Source organism: Geotrypetes seraphini, chromosome 5 (assembly GCF_902459505.1).
Source record: "Geotrypetes seraphini chromosome 5, aGeoSer1.1, whole genome shotgun sequence".
NCBI classification, from domain to species: domain Eukaryota; kingdom Metazoa; phylum Chordata; class Amphibia; order Gymnophiona; family Dermophiidae; genus Geotrypetes; species Geotrypetes seraphini.
In genome coordinates this window covers 105,057,872-105,078,598 of record NC_047088.1, presented here as the reverse complement: position 1 = coordinate 105,078,598, position 20,727 = coordinate 105,057,872, and the positions used below count along the sequence as shown (strand labels likewise).

General features: G+C 43.7%; 1 protein-coding gene and 1 long non-coding RNA gene across 7 annotated transcripts in view; one reads left to right on the top strand and one right to left on the bottom strand.

The window, feature by feature from the left end:
- LOC117360661 (carbonic anhydrase 4-like) overlaps positions 1-20,727 on the bottom strand; it is a 107,006-nt gene that overhangs the window by 7,382 nt on the left and 78,897 nt on the right. For all 6 annotated transcript variants that reach the window (XM_033944791.1, XM_033944792.1, XM_033944789.1 and 3 more), the window contains one exon: positions 14,509-14,672. In XM_033944791.1, the coding sequence (XP_033800682.1) occupies positions 14,509-14,672 (164 nt within the window). The remainder of the gene's footprint in view (positions 1-14,508; positions 14,673-20,727) is intronic.
- LOC117360662 lies at positions 1,597-20,674 on the top strand. The gene is made up of 3 exons (XR_004539473.1): positions 1,597-1,752; positions 19,230-19,267; positions 20,605-20,674. It is a non-coding gene; the product is annotated as an uncharacterized LOC117360662 (long non-coding RNA).

The window sequence follows — 20,727 nt, the reverse complement described above, 5'->3', positions numbered from 1 at the left end:
GGGACAACGGGATAGGAGATTTGAAAAAGGGATGGTCCTGTTAAAAACGGGACGTATGGTCACCTTATGGATGACCTACCATAGGAGGGAGAATGAGCTTTATCCAAATAAGGTGGCCTCTTGTAACCTCAATCTAATCAGTTCTCAAAATGGTCTGGACAGGCTACAGCCTACAATTGGAAACAATATCCCCAAATTGCCCACTGAGAGCATCAGACTTAAATTCTTGACCCTAGGAGATACCGGTATTCATAAAGAGGGGATCACAAACAGATCGGAGAAGGTTATCATGCCGCTGTACAGGGACATGGTATGCCCCCACCTGGAATACTACATCCAGCACTGGTCGTCGTACATGAAGAAGATCATTGTACTACTCGAAAGGGTCCAGAGAAGAGCAACTAAAATGGTTAAGGGGCTTGAGGAGTTACCGTACAGTGAGAGATTAGAGAAACTGGGCCTCTTCTTCCTTGAAAAGAGGAGACTGAGAGGGGACATGATCGAAACAATCAAGATAATGAAGGAAATAGACATAGTAGATAGAGACAGGTTGTTCACCCTCTCCAAGGTAGAGAAGGCAGTCTCTAAAGTTAAAAGGGGATAGATTCCGTACAAATGTAAGGAAGTTCTTCCCACACAGAGTGGTAGAAATCTGAAATGCTCTTCCAGAGGCTGTTATAGAGGAAAGCACCCTCCAGGGATTCAAGACAAGGTTAGACAAGTTCCTGCTGAACCGGTACGTACGCAGGTAAGGCTAGACTCAATCAGGTCACTGGTCTTTGACCTAAGGGCAGCCGTGTGAGCGGACTGCTGGGCACAATGGACCACTGGTCTGACCCAGCAGTGGCAATTCTTATGTTCTTCCTTTTTACAAACTGTTAAACCTGTCTGCCAGAGTCAGTGGCGTACCTAGCATATGTGACACCCGGAGCCCATCATTTTTTGATACTCCCCCATCTATATGAAAAATATGATTTTTAGTAACAATCCACATATCGCACAACAAGAGTGTACCTACGAAAAGGCAGCATCTTAAACACTGCAGTGAGCACTAGAACACCAACACATACTTTGTAAAACTAAACAAGCCAGATCCTGTACAGTCAATTGATCCTGTACAGTCATAAGAACATAGAACATAAGAAATGCCTTCGCCGGATCAGACCTTAGGTCCATCCAGTCCGGTGACCCGCACACTGTGACATTTCCTCTCCCCGAGACGGTCATGTCCAAGGGAAACCCCAGCCTAAAACCTGTGCCCGAGACCAGGGAGTGATCGAGAATGAACAGGCAGGGGATACCGAAAGCAGAGCTGCCTATCCTGAGCCATCTGAACCTGATCAGGACCCAGAATACAAGTTAGCTCCACGGCCCAGTAAAAACCCCAGCTACACTAAGAGGTTTAATCAGGCTTCCAGTGGTATTCTGCCCAGCAACCTGGGGGGGAGCCCAAGAGCACGAAAGCTAGGCACACAAACACCTAGTACAGGGTGTGGCCCAAAGAATCTTAAGCAGCTCTCCAAGGCAGTAAGACAGGCTGCACACGAGGACCTGGCGGAGAAGGTTCTCCGGGCCAGGCAAAGGCCAGACCTCGCTCAGGAACCCATGGAGTGTGAGGATTCCTTTGCTCAGGAGCCAGCAGAGCAACTGGGTATTCCAGAAAATATGGATATGGATGAATGGACAATGCCTGAAGCTGACATCGAGGAAGCCATGGATGTGAGCTTGGCAGCTTCTCACTAAGTACTGCAGGTACCGAGCTGTATAAGAATATAGTGGTGAAGATTGATAGAAAACTATTTTTGTTTGGTGTGTAAGGCCAAGCTCAGAGCAGTGCTGCACCAGCTTGATTACGTTGCTGCACTCCAGCTGTGCAAAAGCCCAGAGAAACTGAAGAAAGTTTTCTGGCTTGTGAAGCAGTTTCCCTGTTAGCTATCTAAGTTCCAAGGACTCACAGAATTGGGGTAGAAGCCCCGAAGATCTGAGGGTTGGGATTCAGAGGGAGCTTGTTAAAGCTAAGTAATAAAAGGGGAACCAGCAATTCTGTGCCCAACAGTGGGAAAAACTGAAAACTGATTATTGCTGGAATAACAAGAGCCTGCAGTAAGGCTTTATTTTTGTTTTCTTTTCACGATTAAAGTTTGCTTTACAATGTGAAATGTAAGTGCCTGGTGAAGAATCCGGATTTTTGGATTGAAAGTCCAGGACTCAAGAGGATTCTTGAGAACTTCTTATGGGATTAGTTTTGTGTGCTCTTACAGAGACTGTGGTTCAGTGCAGGGTGAAGCACTAGAACCTTGATTGTGAACTTACCTAACATAAACCCTGCTGTTCTTTCACTGAACTGTTTGGAAGATAAAAATCTGGGTTTTTTTTCTTTGGGAAAAAGGAAGCTTGTATGCTAGTGCTTCTTTATATGATTTTTGGTTTTCTAATCATTGTGTTTTGGATACAAATTAAACTTTTGACATTGTTTTGATTTAACTTGGCTCGCTGTACTTTATTGTAGCGAAGCCCAAAGTTTTGGGACACCAGTGAGGTCTTCCACTTTGGGAGCCACGCCAGGTTTCTAGAGACCCCGGCAGGTGACAACACGCGGAGGCCAAGCTAGGTGTTCCCTGATGAAGACCTTGTTAACCCGTATCCCTCAATGTGATTTGCAAGAAGGTGCGCATCCAACTTGCCCTTGAATCCCAGAATGGTGGTCTCCATCACAACCTCCTCCGGGAGAGCATTCCAAGTGTCCACCACTCGCTGTGTGAAACAGAACTTCCTGACATCTGTCCTGGGCCTGTTGCCCCTCAGTTTCAGTTCATGACCTATTGTCCGTGTCACATTTGACATTGTGAATAATGATGTTTCTTGCTCTATTTTGTCGAATCCTTTTAGTATTTTAAAAGTCTCTATCATATCCCCTCGCAGTCTTCTCTTCTGGAGGGTGAACAATCCCAGTTTTCCAAGGCGTTCTTTGTAGCTCAGATTCTCCATACCCTTTACTAGCTTCGTGGCTCGCCTCTGCACCCTCTCCAGCAGGGTTATATCCTTCTTTAGGTAGGGAGACCAATGTTGGATACAGTACTCCAAGTGTGGTCTGACCATTGCTCTGAAAAAGCGGCATTATGACATCTGCCGATCTATTCGTGATTCCCTTCTTTATCATGCCCAACATCCTGTTTGCTTTCTTTGCTGTTGCTGCACATTGAGCCGACAGCTTCAGGGTCTTGTCTATCAGTACCCCCAGGTCCCTTTCTTGTTCGCTCTTGCCCAATGTTGAACCTAACATTTTATATTCATGTTCCTTGTTTTTCCTACCCAGGTGCATAACTTTGCATTTTTCTATATTAAACTTCATCTGCCACTTTTCTGCCCATTTTTCTAGCTGGTTCAAATCTTTCTGGAGTTCTTCGTGTCCTTTTGTGACCCAACTGCCCGATGCTATCAGAAAGCCATGTCCCTTTTATACACACAGATATATACACCCTCGCCCAATATGGAATAATCACAAACTAAAAATAGAAATATGTAGACAAAAGTTAAACTGAACCGCCAAGAAACCAGACTCTGCATACAATGCAACACTACAACACCACAAAAACAGTAATACATGTCCTCTAATACTGTGCAAAATATAAAGACAGTAAATGTAAATTTGAAAAAACTGATACATAACAATCACCACTTTACAAATTAACAAATAAAAATAAAACAAATTATGAGAAATAAGAAAATACTATTTTATTGGACTAATCCCCTTAAGCTCGGTCCCCATCCCCGCAAACCACCTGATTCCATCCACACAAGCCTTGAATTGTTTTATATTGAACTTATTGTATTAAAGTATAAAAAGAAACAATATTCTGTACAATTGTCAATTTATAAATCAGCGTCTTCTCCCCACTCTCTCTTCCCCATTTCCCTTCAGCATCCTCAGCCCACTCTCTCTCCACTTTCCTTCAGCGCACGCACATAAAAACAAGCAAGTAATTTTATATCATTTTCATTCTATTCATTCATAGAAATTAAAGTCTAAATAATGCCAGTCACATAACAAAACATGATTTTACAAAAATAATTCCCTGCACAGTCAAGCCTGCAAGGATACTAGATGTCTTTCAGCAGCTCCCCTCCCTCCCTCCCCCTTACCTTCGTGGCCAAGTCAAAATGATCTATCAACAATAAAATTTTAAAAACACAAAGCACACTGTACGCAGAGAAAATGTTAATTATCATTTATATTCCGCGGGTTTTCAAAGAGGTCAAGGCAGATGACTTTATGCAATGTCACCTCAGTAACAACTATACAAAAATAGACAAATATACCCCCTCCCTTTTTACTAAACCGCGATAGCGGTTTTTAGCGCAGGGAGCTACGCTGAATGCCCCACACTGCTCTCAACACTCATAAGCTCCCTGTGCTAAAAACCGCTATTGCAGTTTAGTAAAAGGGGGCCATTAGTGCAAAATATAGACAGCATATATAAATTCTCAAAATGGACACATTTTGATCACTAAATTGAAAATAAAATCATTTTTCCTACCTTTGTTTGGTAATTTCATCAGTCTCTGGTTGCACTTTATTCTTCTGACTGTGCATCCAATATTTCTTCCCTTCTTTCAGCCTCCTGTATGCTTCCTCTCCTCCAGATCTCATTCCCTCCCCAAACTTTTTCTTTCTTTCACCCTGCCCCCTTCTTTCTTTCTCTCTCCATGCCCCCTTTCATTCTGTATGTCTATCTTTCTCTCTCTCTTCATGCCCCATTTCTTTCTTTGTTTCACCCTGCCCCCTTCTTTCTTTCTCCATGCCCTCTTTCTTTCTCTGTCTGTCTTTCTCTCTCTCTCTCTCTGTGCCCCATTTTTTCTTTTTCTTTGTTTCACCCTTTCTTTCTGGCTCCCTGCCTCCCCCCCCTGTTTCTTTCTTTCTCCCTCCCCTATGCCACCGCCAATGGGAAAATGCTGCCACTGCCGCCATCGGGAACAGGCCGGCTCCGAGTTCGCCCTGCTTCTCTTCCCCACGGGGCCGACCAACTCTTTGCTGCCCGACGTCAATTCTAAAGTCGGAGAGGACGTTCCGGGCCAGCCAGGCAGTGATTGGCTGGCCCAGAACGTTCTCTCCGACGTCAGAATTGATGTTGGGCGGTGAGAGTTGGTCGGCCCTGCAGGGAAGAAAAGAAGGGAGAACTCGGCCGGCTTGTTCCCGATGACGGCAGTGGAAGCCTTTCCCTGGTGGCAGCCTATTCCCCTGTGGGTGGCCAGCTGTGCACCCCCTTGGGGCGTGCACCCGGGGCTGACCGCTCCCCCTTTGGTACGCCACTGGCCAGAGTAAAAAGGGAAGGAATTTTATTTTAAATACTTCGTCACTTAGGGAACCATCCTTAACGTGACTATTAATTTTTTTCATCAAAACAGGACATCTATTATTATTCAGTCCTGCCCCCAATCCTGCCCCAGCCCTGACCCAATTTCTTCCATTCATTTTTCATGTACACACAATATCTTATTAATTCATAATGGTAAACATAATTTTTTTTTAAAAACCCACAAAGCACACTGTACGCAGAGAAAATGCTAATTATTTACGAGTTTCAGGTTTTTTTCTCAAAGATGTCAAGGTAGATGACTTTAAAATATGCAATGTCAATAACTATAGAAAAATAGACAAATATAGTGCAAAATATAGACAGCAAATATAAATTCTCAAAGCTAACACATTTTGATCACTAAATGAAAAAAAATAAATAATAATTTTTCCTACTTTTGATGTCTGGATAGAACTTTTAAGTTTCAAGCTGCCAGACAGCAAACCTGGCTCGGCAACTTCACCGACAAAGCTAGGCAGAGCTATGGCGCCTTTCAGAACGAAATCAAGACCGCTCTATTCAATAGATTTATTTCCCAGCCAGATAACCCCCCCCCCCATCCTAAAACCTTTCTCTTTATGCTGATACTACACTTCTTCACAAATGTATTCTGTTTCTTCTCTTGACTATTCAGTGTCTTCCTCACCACCTGTATTCTGAAACTCGCTAACCATCCAGCCCCTTTGATGTAAAATGCTTAAGATTATACTGTAACCTATTTGTAACCTATAAACACTGATTACTCAGTGACTTCCTACCTGTTCTCACCTTGTAATTTGCTGATTGTACAGCTCTCTTTCACTGTAAACCGCCTAGAAGTCGCAAGATTATGGCAGTATAGAAAAAATAAAGTTATTATTATTATTATCATCTCTCTCCTTCCTTTTCTCCCTTTTTGTGGTCTCTCTCCTTCTCTTTTCTCCTCCTATTATCTACCACGGTCTGGCATTTCTGTCCTCCCCTTTCCTGCTCCAGAGGTCTGGCATCTTTCTTTTTCCCTCTCCCTACCCTCGGTCCAGGATTTCTCTATCCCCCCCCCCCCCCCCATAAGCTCTCCCCCATCCCCCCCATGCCCAATCTGGAACTTTGTAATTACTTTAATACCCCTCCTCCCCACACACACACACACACACACACAGCCCTGCTTTGTACTTTTTTTTTTTAACCCAGTTAGTCCAGGCCCAGCATGTTCTCATATCTTTCCTGTCCGGTTCAATGTCCCTTTACCTTCTATCAAGCTAAAAACACTGCTGGCCTCGGCAGTGATTCAGCGACATTGCCAATGGCTCCCCTTCCTGCTTTCCGTTTGCCGTGGTCCACCTAGGCAGAAACAGGAAGTTGTGTCATCGACAGATATGGAAAGCAGGAGGGGGAGCTGTGGGCAACGTAGCTGAATCAAAGCTGAGGCCAGCAGTGTTTTCAGTTTGACAGAAGGTAAAGGGATATCAGACAGGACAGGAGAGAAGGGCCGTGAGAAAGAGAAGTTCCCAGATCATGATTCCAAGGCTGTCCGCTCCTCCTGCCCTTGGTACGCTGGGGGGAGGAATGCTGGATAAGCAGCATAAAATCTGTTTTACTACTTGGGACCTGGGTTGGCCACTGTTGGAAACAGGATACTGGGCTTGATGGACCTTCGGTCTGTCCCAATATGGCAATTCTTTTTTTTTTTGTTTGTTTTTCAATTTTTATTAGAATTTTATAATTAAAACAATAATATTATAATCACCACAAGAACACCACTGTAGAATATTACAACCACTCGAGATAGCCCACAGAGTAATCAGTGCACAATTATACCCCAATCCCACAACCCATCATTGAATACCATATAATAAAAGAAAAAGAAAATAAGAAAAGCATCAACATAATACTCACTATGCGGAAGTCCCATTGTTGTTTCTGCAAAGAGACTCCCAAACAACCACCCTACCCCTTCCCCCCTAACCCCCCCTCCCCCACTCTACAGAAAGATAGGATCAAATATAATGGAAAATGTTGTCCCAAGTCCGCTTCTGATTGTCATAATACCCATAATGCTTAGCAGCTAAGCATTCCATCTGAGCAAGTTTTCGCAATTTTTCCAACCATTCATCTTCTGGTGGAGCAACTAACTTCTTCCAATACTGCGCTATCAAACATTTGGCTGCTGCCAACCCCATTCGGACCAATTTTGTCTGCCAAGGAGCTTCTCTAACATTATGTAACCCGAGCAAACACACCTGGGGTACAAGTTGTATCGGATCCTGAATCCACCCTGTCAATGAGCGAGTAACTAGTACCCAAAATTTCTGAATCACCCCACACTCCCACCAAATATGCAAAAAGGAGCCAGGTCCCCTACCACATCTCCAGCAAGAATTAGGAACCAAAGGGTACATAAGATGTAACCGTTCAGGTGTATAATACCAGCGTGTTAAGATTTTATATGCATTTTCTTGAACTAAAATACAATGAGATGCCCTCTGGACCTCTGCACAAATACGGGACCAATCATCCGCAGAAAACTGGAGACGAAGGTCCCTTTCCCAATGTATTTTGAAAGGAAGGGAAATCACCTCCCTACCCCTCAAATATTTATAGAGAATGGAAATCGGTCTCGGCACTCTACCCAACAACACCCATAGATTTTCCAAATGTTCAGATCCCTGAGGATTCCCCTTATCCCAACCAACCGAAATCATAAAATGCCTCAACTGCATATAAGCAAAAAATTCGCCCCCCAATCCCGGTTTTTTAGCCACTAACCCCGCAAAAGTAGGCAAAAAGCCCCCAATAAGTACATCCCGAAATATAATAATACCCTGAGATTCCCACCTCCGAAAAGCTCCCTTTTCCATTCCTGCAAGAAACCGCGGTTCCCCCGCTAGTGGAGCAAGAGTAGAAACCCCTCTATTTCCCCTCTCCTTTTGACACAGATATCCCCAAACCCGTATTAGATGGCAAAAAAATGGATTCTTTTGTCCCTGTAAGCGCTCTGAAACCGACAAAGAGGTCCACAACCAAGTATTCAGGGCACAATGAGGAACATAACTTTGCTCAATTTGAACTCCAGGCTTAAATACCGCTATCTTCCAATCAAGTAGAAAGCGAAGTTGTGCCGCTTCATAGTACCAATACAAATTTGGCAATGCCCTACCCCCGTCTTCCCGAGCAGACCAAAGCACCTGTTGACTCAACCGGGGGTGCTTCCCCTGCCAAATAAAAAAACGAATTTCCTTCTGCAATACCTGCAACAGTCGTTTAGGCACCACAATGGGGAGTGTTTGAAATAAAATAATAAGCGTGGTAAGATGTTCATTTTGATAACCGCAATACGTCCCCACCAGGATAACCATAACCCCTTCCAAGTCTGCATATCCATCCGCACTAAGCGTATTATTCTAGAATAATTAAGGTCATAAAGACGCGATAAGTCAGTAGGGAGCAAAATACCTAAATAACGAATATGATCCCCAGCTCGCCGTACTGGGAAATTATCAACCAACCACTGTGCTTCCCTCTCCTCCAAAGAAATATTCAAAAACTCGGACTTGTCCATGTTAATCGTAAAGCCAGACACACCTCTAAATTTCCCAAACACCTCTAGAAGCTCAGGGAAGGAAATCTCCGGATCCTTTACGTATAACAGAATATCATCTGCAAATAGCGCTAATTTATGTTCCCTCCCCCCTAAATGAATTCCCTTAATTGTCCCCAAATCCCGAATATAACAAGCCAAGGGTTCCAGATACAAAGCAAAAAGTAAAGGGGATAGTGGACAACCCTGTCTAGTCCCTCTGTAGATATTAAAGAAGTCTGTATAAAACCCATTAATATTAATACAAGCTCTGGGCCCCAAATAAAAATTCCGTATCCACCTCTCAAACATTCCCCCTATACCCATCTGTTCCATAACTGCCCACAAAAATTCCCAACTCACTTGATCAAATGCCTTTTCAGCATCAATAGATAATAGCACCATTTTACTATGATGTTGCTGAGCCTCCCATATCAAATGTAATGTTCGACGAATGTTATCTCCCACTTGACGCTTTTGGATAAATCCAGCCTGATCAACATGGACAAGTCCCGGTAGCACCCTCCCCAATCTCAATGCTAACACTTTTGCCAATATTTTAGCATCTACATTTAATAATGAGATGGGACGATACGCTCCACATTGCTCTGAATCCTTTCCTGGTTTCAGCAAGACCGTTATCCCTGCCTCTCGCATAGAATTAGGTAGAGAACCCCCATCTCGCACCCCATTACCAACCCTTACTAACAAGGAAATAATCTGTTCTCTAAAAGTTTTATAGAACACATTCGGCAACCCATCCAACCCCGGAGATTTACCTCCTTTTAAACCCCTAATGACCCCTGCCACTTCCCCTTCCGTTATTGGAATGTCCAACCCCCAATATGGCAATTCTTATGTTCTTATGGATCATGTGGAGGATAGGGATTGGGAGTGGAAGAGAACAGATGCTGCAATGTGATTTATTAATCACAATATGAAAAAGTTATTAATCAATTGCAGAGTTAACTGCTATTAACTTGTAGCCCTACTTTAATCCTCTCACTCCATTATTTTCTATCAGTTTTTTACACTCATTTTAGGGTCAGGCTCACCCAATCAGCAATACCCCTGCTACTCTAGCCCTGAAGTCACTCTGATAAAAAGAAGCGCTAGGATAATAGGCTCCAACATTTTTCAAAATAATTAGGGATGTCAAAACACCATGCAAAGCCGGGGAAGGAGCTTTCTCAATATTTGGAGTGCTCAGTAGCCACAGAGCTGGATCCTATGGGTAGAACTGCACTGGGATTCTTCCCCACAAATTAAGTCCTGTTTATGTACCCGACCCGTATGTAACATCTGGCGTTTATGCAGTATTTCAGACAGAAACGCTGGTCCTATCTAACCTGGAATGCGACTTTGAGGAAGTGGGGTGAAGGTTTCAGCCCCTGTGGAACTCCTCCACTAACTCTCTCAGGCTTCTCAAGAGGGGGAAATGGGCTCCCATCGCTTCTGCCTGAGGTCCAGCACGAGCGCTGCAAGCACCTATTGGCCTGCGCAATCCTCCCACTCGTACCGCCCAGGGAGCACGGACAGCACAAGCCTGCGGCTTCTCTTTCGCCCTGCAAGATTTGGCGGTGCGCACGTGCTGGTTTCTATCTACCGAGAGGATTTGAGGAGCCGCCACTCAATCCTACCAGCTTTCTGCTTCAAGGTATCAGTAGAGTGACGGGGAGAAGGCACCTGGGCATTGTGCGCTGGATTGTCAGCAAGTTGTATCTCGGGTATCGGACAGGAGAGAAGGGCCGTGAGAAAGGGAAGTTCCCGAATCATGACTCCAAGGCCGGGAACACCCTCTCATGCCTGCACCCGGGCCGGACCGCCGCTCCCACCCCATCCTTGGTACGCCACTGAGTTCTGGGCCAGCCAGGCAGTGATTGGCTGACCCAGAACTTCCTCTCCGACATCGTCGGGGAGAAGGCTTGAGGGCCGGCGCCTGGACCTTGTTTTCCTGTAGTTTCAGCGGTGGGCGGGGAAGCAGGGAGAGAGCCCATTCTTCGCGATCGCTTGTTCCAATTCCCCAAACACAGCTTCGGGACGCCGTCTCTGAAAATAGGACATTTCAGCGTCCTGAAGCTATGTGTGGGGACAACGGGACAAGGGATCTGAAAACGGAATGGTCCCATTCAAAACAGGACGTATGGTCACATTAACCATCCTAGACCTAAGGGCCCTGAATAAGTATCTGGCAAAACAAAAGTTCAAGATGGTTTCTCTGTGCACCCTTCTTCCCATGATCCATGACCATGTACTGAACTTAAAGGATGCTTACACTCACATACTGATTCAACTCAGTCACAGGAAGTATCTGCAGTTCTACATAGGGAAACACCACTATCAGTACTGGGGTTCTAACATTTTATCTTGCATCAGCTCCTAGGGTCTTCACAAAATGTTTAATTGCAGTTGTAGCATCACTGCACACACTGGGAGTGCACATTTCCTTATCTAGATGATTGGCTGGTCCAGAGCATATCAAAGGAAGGGGCACAAGAATCCATGCGCAGAACCAGTCAGGTGCTGGAACTACTAGGGTTTGTCAGCTGCTACCCTATGTTCTGGCTAGAACCAATTAGAGAAGTGTTGTTCATAGGAACCCTGCTTGACATGACTCAGGCCAGCACTTTTTCCCCCCACTACCACACATAGAAACCCTGATCTTTATAATGCTGCAAATTTGTCAGAGACAGCAGGTATCAGCTCAGCAAATGTTGAGATTAGTGGGCCACATGGCTTCAATTGTGCATGTTATATTCATGGCATGCATCCATTTCAGGCCAGCTCAGTAGATTCTAGTTTCTGAGGCTACTGGGAACCTTGTGGATGTCATCATGTACACACTTTCTCTCAAAAAGTTTCTTGTCTTGTTAGATGATTTTAAGCAATTTGGCCAAAAGATATCATGCCAAATTCCTCTGCCCCACAAGATGCTACTGACAGCACATCCAACCTGGGCTGGGGAGCTCATGTAGATGGGCTCCATACCTAGAGTCACTGGTCTGCTCAGGAGAGACAGCAGCAGATCAACCTCCTAGAGCAGGGGTAGGGAACTCCGGTCCTCGAGAGCCGTATTCCAGTCGGGTTTTCAGGATTTCCCCAATGAATATGCATTGAAAGCAGTGCATGCAAATAGATCTCATGCATATTCATTGGGGAAATCCTGAAAACCCGACTGGAATAAGGCTCTCGAGGACTGCAGTTCCCTACCCCTGTCCTAGAGCTATGGGTCATATGGAACACTCTAAAGCAGGGCTGTCCAAGTCCGGTCCTCGAGATCTACTGGCAAGCCAGGTTTTTAGGATATCCACAATGAATATGCATGAGAAATATTTGCCTGCACTGCCTTCTTGGTATGCAAATCTCTCTCATGCATGTTCATTGTGGATTTCCTGAAATCCAGGCCTGCCAGTAGATCTCGAGGACCGGACTTGGGCAGCCCTGCTCTAAAGGCTTTCAGAGATTAGCTATTGTATCACATTTGTCTTCATTCAAACCTACAATCAGGTTGCAATATATTTTGTCAACACGCAGGGAGGCACAGCTGGGCTTATACCTCCTGTATCAGGAAGTGGCCAGAATTTGGCACTGGGCTAGCGCTCAGGAGGTGCTACTCAGAGCCGCTTATCTAGCAGAGAAGAACTAGCTGAGGCAAATTTGGTTCCTCCAACTCCTGGAACTAGTTTGCCAAGATCTTTGGATACTAGAATGCTTTCCAACCTCATCACTCAGAATGAGGGATCCCTCTTGCACCCCACCCTCCAGTTCCTGGCCCTCAGGGCTTGATCTTGAGAGGCTACAGATCAGTTCCTTAAACCTGCCTGAGGGTAACTCTAGAGTCTTCTAAGACAGGTTTCATTAGAAGGTTATATGGCTTGAAGTGGAGGAGGTTTGCTGTCTGGTATGAGGACAACACCATAAAAACTATCTGCTATCCTATACAAAAGCTGCTTGAATACCTTCTACCTATTTGAATTTAGTCTAAAAACCAGTTCTGTAAGGGTACTTCTCAGTGTGGTTGGTGTTTATCAGGATCAAATCTCTCATTTACTAAAACTTGGCTTCCTTACATTATGCAGAATACAATCAATAAGTTATCTTCTTTCTAAAATATATCATCCCTCCATATTTTAGTTCATGCCCTGCTTATTTCATGATTGGATTATTGCAATATAGTCATGCTCAAAAGTTTGACCATGTTATCCCACGCTTATATATCAAATTTATATAATTCTGTCTGCAAGTTTGGAATTCCTGGTCAAGGTCTGCTTAACCATTGGACCAGGTGAGGCAATGGCGTGGGGCACTGGTGATTAAGGGTGCCTAGATCTTACCTTACCTTGTCTAATGTTTAAAGTCTTCTCTTTTCTCCCTCCTCCTCCTCCTCCTCCTGAGTCCAGTGTCTCTCCTCTTCTCTCACACTTCTGGTCCAGTCTCTTTCCCCCCATAACAGGTCTAGCATCGCTCCTTTGCTTTACTCCCTCTCCCCCATCCCCCATGGTTTTGTAAACTATGTGCACGTTACTGGCGGCAGCCTAAACACAAGCCACTTTCAGCCAGGCTCTGGGTCTTCCCTCTGCCTCTTCTAATGCAATTTCCTATGGGTGGGATGCAAGAAAGGGAAGGCCCTGGGTATGTCTGAAAGCACCTAGATTCAAGCTGCTGAGAGTGACTCACATAAAGTCTACAGAACCGCAAAGGAGGGGGGGGAGAGAGAGAGAAAGAAGAAGGAATGATGCCATGCCACCAGAGGAGAAGGAAGAGAGACTGAGTTATGGGGGGAAGGGGGAGGGGAAGAGGAGGAAAGAGATACAAGACCTGTATATATGTGTGTGTGGGGAGAGGAGTGAAGGTGATGTGGGAAGGAGGAGAGTGCCATCCCAATGCAAACTGGCTCAGGGTGCCAGAATCCCTTGCGCTGACCCTGTTCCTGGCTTTAATCTTGGTTTACCCTTCACATTGGCCTGCCTCTGATAAGTGGCATAGTGCAGGGGGTGCAGAGTGCAGACTGCCCTGTGCGCCGAGTAGGTAGGAGCACTGTCTCCTCTTCGCTGCATCCCGCCACACTCGCATCATCCCTCCCCCCACCCAATACCTCTGTATTATCTTCGGTACCTTGAGCAACTTCTACTTGTTGCTCGCGCCAGCCTGGGTCCCCTCTGTATCACTTACGGATCATGAGGCCAGGAAGTGAAATCAGAGGGAAATCCAATGCAAGTGCAAGAAGCATGCTGCTGAAGCCACTTGTGCTGGCGAAGATTTAGAGGTACGTGGGGGTGGGGAGAACAGCAGAAGTGTGGAATGGAGGGTGGGAAGGAGTGGGGGGCACCACCTACCCTTACTATGCCACTGTCTTTGATTATTGTTTGTAAATGCATTTTGATTTATAAGCAGGAGAGAAAGATGGGCTAAAAGTAAGAGGAGAATAAGGAAAGAGAAGAAAGATATTGGGCAATTTTAATAAAAAAAAAAAAGAGAAGGACTGAGGGATAACAAAAGACAATCACCAGAGAACATACTCAAAGGTAACACTGGATCCAGGGAAGGCTATACATAAGAAAGATCAATGGATTATGATTTGCAGGGAGCACTAACCACACTGGCAGGGACAAGGATTGGATTCTTAAAGACAGTCCAAATCACAGCCTCATCGCAGGTGGGGGTGGTCAGAGAACCCAGGTAGCGATAATAACTGGTGCGATCCACCTGCCCAAGTAGAGAATTAATGGAAATGGTGGCATTCAGAGGCACAAGCAGACCTGCAAATAGCAAAGATAAGACACCAAATGATTTCAAGACTCAGGATATTAGCACTAAGCATTAACTGTGAGGCAATGGAAGGAGAAAGAATTAACCAAGTTTTGTGATGTATCAGGCAATGTCATGTGATCAAGACAGCTGGCATTGCATACAACCCAGAGTCCACCCACAATCAAACACTAATGAAAGGTGTTATGCTAATGGATTTCGGTTGCTTTAGTCAAATTATGGGGTCATTTCCCAAAGAAAATTGTCAATATTATTTAAGCATTGGAAACATGACAAAGAAGACTGTGCAAGCTTTTTCATGGAAAATAAAGGATCAGTCCATGGATTATGTAGTTCGACCTTAGGAAAAAGTGCAAATTTAGGATCCCTTTTATCAAGCTGTGCTAAAGGTTTTAATTCTATGAGCCGATGCTCATAGAATTCCTGTGAGCATTGGAGTAGAGAATGACATGGTGAACAAACACTGTGGCATGGCGCGGTTTGCCCATGGCTACGGAGACACCAAAGCCTGACTTGCCGTAGCCACGGGAACAAAACTTTTCACCGCCTGTGACAACAATGAAAAAGCTTTGTCCCCACAGTTGGAAGCATTCCCCTCATGCCTTACCGCCATTAACAGCTTGTGGTGCAACACTGCTTGGGTCTCCCGCCCCCCTTCTCCCCAGTGTGGAGCCACTGTCGTTCGCCGCCACTGGGGATACCATTTGTAAACAGGCCTCCTTCCTGCCCTCCAGCTGCATATCCCCTCCGATGTCAGAGCTTACATTGGAGAGAAGCCTTCTGGGTCAGCCAGGGATTCCAGTTACCTAAACAATTCTCCTTCCAGGTGGGCTGCTCTGTCCTTCCTTCGGCCACACTTGTTCTTTTCAGAGACGTGGGCAGTGGCTCTTGTACACTGCATGTGGCTGACCCAGAAGCCATCTTTCTGATGTCAGAGGGAAGGCTTGTGGGTCAGCCCTATGCAGTATGCAAGAGTCGCTGCCCACGTCCCTGCAAAGAACAAATGTGGCTGAAGGCAGGAAGGAGCAGCCCAGCTGGAAGGCCCTGAAGGGAGCGAGCGTGGCTCTGAAGGGAACAAGTAAGGGAGAGAGGGAAGGGAATGTATTGGTACATGAGAAGGGCACAAATTTGGGGCAAAGGCTGGAGGCGGGGAGGGGGCATAAACTCTAGACACAGAAGGGAGGGAGGGGGCACTAACGGGACATAGGAGGGAAGGAATAGAAAGGGAGAATTGTTGGGGCTTGAGTGTGTGAGTGAGAGGAAAGGAAGAAAGAGGAAAATTGTTGGGCATAGAAAGAGAGGAGTGAGGTAAAGATATGAGGTACAGAAGGATGAGAGGGAGAAATGTTGGATATGGTGGAAAGAGAACAGAGGGACAGATTGAAGGGGATGTAAGGGGGAGGAATGTTGGACATAATGATGGAGGGAGAGGTATAGCATGGTGCTGGAGAGGGGTGATAGAAGGAGAAATATTGGACATTGGGCTGAGGGGCAGTGGTGAAAAATGTTGCACCTGATCTGGGGGATGAGAGAGGGAGAAATGTTGAATGTGGCAGTAGAGGGAGTGGGAGAAATGCACTCTGGATCTCTGTCTCTCCTCACTCCCTGTACACAGGCGGAGGGGATCATAGAAAGGTGAGATGATGAAGGCAGGGAGATGGGACAGGAGAAATACTAGAAAGGGATGTATAGGAGATATAGAGAAGGGAGATGCTGAACATGGAAAACAATACATACACAGAGATAGAAGCGATGTCAAATGGCCAGGAGATCCTAACAAGTGAGTTAAGAGAAGACAAAAGGAAACACACCAGTACCTGAGACCAACATGATATGAAGAATAAAATGATGAGACAACAAAAGGTAGAAAAAAATAATTTTATTTTCTATTTTGTGATTAGAATATATCAGATTTGAAATATGTATCCTGCTAGAGCTGGTGTTAGACATATCTAGGGACCACAAAGCCCAGGCCATGCTTCTTTAGCTTCCAGCTGGCTTAGGGCTCTCTCTGACCAGAGGGCAGTTGCCCTAGTTGCAGTCCTCTAACACTATTCTTCTCATGTGTGACTGTGGTATTCTATTAGAATGATTTTTCTGTGTAGTATTCTGTAATAATATGGCTTATTCAGTTTTCTCAATAGTGGAGGTAATATATGTGAAGGGGAGGGGAGGCAGAGGTTTTGTTGATCTTTGCTCTATATTATTTATGTTGTCAATAAAGGAGTGTAGTTGGTTGAGTACCATTTTTTTCCTTGATCTTTGAAATGAAAAGTAGGTTGGAGACAGGCTTAACGTTGCTGAGTGTGTCCAGGTCAAGTGTGGGTTTCTTCAAGAGTGGTCTAATGATTGCTGATTTCCAGATTGTAGGCACAGAGCCTGAGTGCAGTGAGGCATTGATAAGAGGGAGGACTGAGCATGTAGAAGCATATTTTACCTCAACTTGGAGGTGTGATGGGCAAGGATCTAGGATGGAGCTGGATGGCTGAAGGGAGTCAATTTCGTAAGATCATCGAGTGAGACATTGTTGAAGAGGATTTGTTTTTTAGTTGTGGGTTTGGGGATTCTGTTTGGGCAGAAGGATACTGGTGTGACAGGTGGGAACATATATTGTCTATTTTTTCAGCGAAGAAGTCTGAGAGTGATTCACTGTCAAGGCTGGTGTTCAGATGTTGATTGTCTCCTTGTGGTGCTGAGAATATCTTTTTGGATAATGTGAAGAGGTTCTTTGATCGGTTGGGGGGTTTTAGTCTCAAATTTCAGTACATTTGGCCCCACTATGTAAGCTCATTCAGTCAAGTTTTCAAGCTATCCCTCATGAATGTGTACGAGAGTTACCAGTTGATATTGTGTATTTGAATTTTCAAAAGGCATTTAACAAAGTACTTCATGAAAGACATCTGAGGAAATTAGAAAGTCATGGATAGGAGGTAATGTCCTATTATGGATTAAGAAGTGGTTGAAAGACAGAAAACAGAGTAGGCTTAAATGGTCAACATTCTCAATAGGTCTGTGCTGGGACTGCTGCTTTTTAATATATTTATCAGTGATCTAGAGATGGGAATAACTAGTGAGATAATTAAATTTGCTGTTGACACAAAGTTGTTCAAAGTTGTTAAATCGCAAGAGGATTGTGGAAAATTGCAAGAGGACCTTGTCAGACTGGAAGACTGGGCATCAAAATGGCAGAAGATGTTTAATGTGAACATGTGCAAAGTGATGCATGTGGGAAAGAGGAACCCATACTATAGCTGAGTGATGTAGGGTTCCACATTAGGAGTCACTGCCCAGGAAAAGGACACAGATGTCATTGTTGAGGATACATTGAAACCCTCAGCACAATGTGCGGCGGCAGCTAAGAAAGCAAATAAAATGTTAGGAATTATCAGGAAAGGAATGAAAAACAAAGATGGAAATGTTATAATACTCTTGTATTGCGCTATGGTATGGCCGCACCTTGATTACCGTGTGCAATTCTGGTTGCCGTATCTTAAAAAAGATATAGCAAAATTAGAAAAGGGAAATGAAAATTATGAAGAAAGGCTAATGTGGCTAGGGCTCTTCAACTTGGAGAAGAGATGGCTCAGGAGTGAAATGATAGAGGTCTATAGAGGTCTATAAAATACTGAGTGGAGTGGCAAGGATAGATGTAAATCGCTTGTTTACTCTTTCCAAAAATACTAGGACTAGGGGGAATGCAATGAAGCTACTAAGTAGTAGATTTAAAACAAACCAGAGAAAATATTTCTCCACTCAACCTGTAATTAAACTCTGACTTATTGTAATCACAAAATAGAAAATAAAAGTATTTTTTCTACCTTTTGTTGTCTTGTCACTTTATTATTCAAATCATATTGCCCCCAGGCTCTGGTTTCTGTTTGTTTTCTGTTAACTCGCTTGCCAGGGTCTCATGCCCATTTGATTGTTTTCTTCTTTCTCAGTGCTCACCATCCATCTTCCATCTCTGTACCTTCCCTTCCATTGCCATATCCAACATTTCTGTTTTATTAAATAGTGGGGGTTATGCATTTATTTTGATTTTCATCGATGTTTGCATCTTTTTTTCTACATGTTCTAAAATGCGGGGACAGGATAATGTACGCTGATTTTTGTATATTCATGTCTGTTCTAAGCTCTTATATTGGCACACTTTTTAATTTCGTTCTAACTAATTCATTTTTTTTTTTTTTTGGTTTTATTTTCGGCTTTTTAAAGTCATCCCATTGATATACTCATCAATTATTTAGATTTTTGGTTTACATTATGGGCTCCTTTTACTAAGCTGCGATAGCAGTTTTAGTGCGCGCTTAGCACACGCAGAATTGCCCCGCATGTTAGCTTTGAGTTGGTGTTAGTTCTAGCCACGTAGCGCGGGTTTAGTGCGCACTAAAATGCTGCGTGCGCTAAAAACGCAATCGCAGCTTAGTAAAAGGAGCCCTATAAGGTATGTTGTAATTTTGATTTTCATTTCTGTGATTTTTTCTTTACCTTTTAAATGACCAGATATTGATTAAAAGCTCTTTATGTATGTATTTCTTTATGTATAGAGAACATTTGCAAAATCGTGCTCCACCCTGAGGAAAAGGTATGCATTACACCTTATTTCAAAGTTTCTTTTCTTAAACATTTGGTAGAATTGGTGCTGGCATTTACTTCCCTACACTTTAAAATGCTATTCACTTTCATATGTTACAATGCATTAAGCATGGAATTATTACTAATCATAAGATGTTTCTGTGATCATAATGTCATAAAATAAGTTTTGGTTCTTTACAGCATTCACAATAATGTCGCTTTGATTTATTTCATATGTCCATATTTCAAAAATATGTCACACTGTATTAGCCATGTAGCCATTACTCATTACAAGATGTTTTCTTTGTGATTATAATATTGCAACATGAGCTTTTGGTTTTTTATTATGTTATGCACAAAAATGTTGCATTTATATTTTTCCTGTATCTATTTTTAAAAAGTGGTGTGGGTTTGCTAATGGTTTCATAAGAACATAAGAACATAAGAAGTTGCCTCCACTGGGTCAGACCGAGGTCCATCTCGCCCAGCGGTCCGCTCCCGCGGCGGCCCATCAGGTCTGCGACCTGTGAAGTGGTTTCTGACCACTTTTATAACCTACCTCAAGTTCTATCTGTACCCCTCTATCCCTTTATCCTCCAGGAACCTATCCAAACCCTTCTTGAACCCCTGTACAGAGTTCTGGCCTATCACTTCCTCCGGAAGCGCGTTCCATGTGTCCACCACCCTCTGCGTAAAAAAGAATTTTCTAGCATTTGTTCTAAACCTGTCCCCTTTCAATTTCTCCGAGTGACCCCTAGTGCTTGTGGCTCCCCTCAGTTTGAAGAATCTGTCCTTATTTACTCTCTCTATGCCCTTAAGGATTTTGAAGGTTTCTATCATGTCCCCTCACATCTGTCTTTTATGTTTTTTTTACAATTATTTTAAACTGTTTTATAGTTTATGATATTTACCATGGGTATGTGCTCCTCTTTTGTTTTCCTTCCTGTTTTCCTTTTGTTCCCCCTCCCTCTCCTTCGTTCCCCCTTTTTTCCTCTCCCCTTTCCATTTTCCCTCCCACCTTCTATTTCTCTTTCCTTCATTTTTCCCCGTCCTACCTTCTTTCCTTTTTTACCTCTTTTTTTTTTTTTTTCCAATATCTCCCCTAAGACATATTATTTTGTTTATAAACATTTTAATTCCTCTCTGTATGGAGGTTTCTAAGCTTGGATATGTAGATATGTTCAATATATTGGTATTATGTTTTCCTTTTTTTTATATATATATATAAATGATGTCTCATTGTTTTATTATGTGTTTAATTACATATTTGGTTTCATTATATATTCTTTTAATTTTGTATATATATATATATATATGGTTTTTATGTTTTGCATTATTTTATTGTAGGCCCCTGAGGAAGCCTTACAACCGAAACACATATGTATCAGGTCTTGAGTGAATAAAAAGATTGAGCACCATAGGTCTCCTCTTTTGTTTTCCTTTGTTTTATCTTGAGGAGGTAGAATCTCC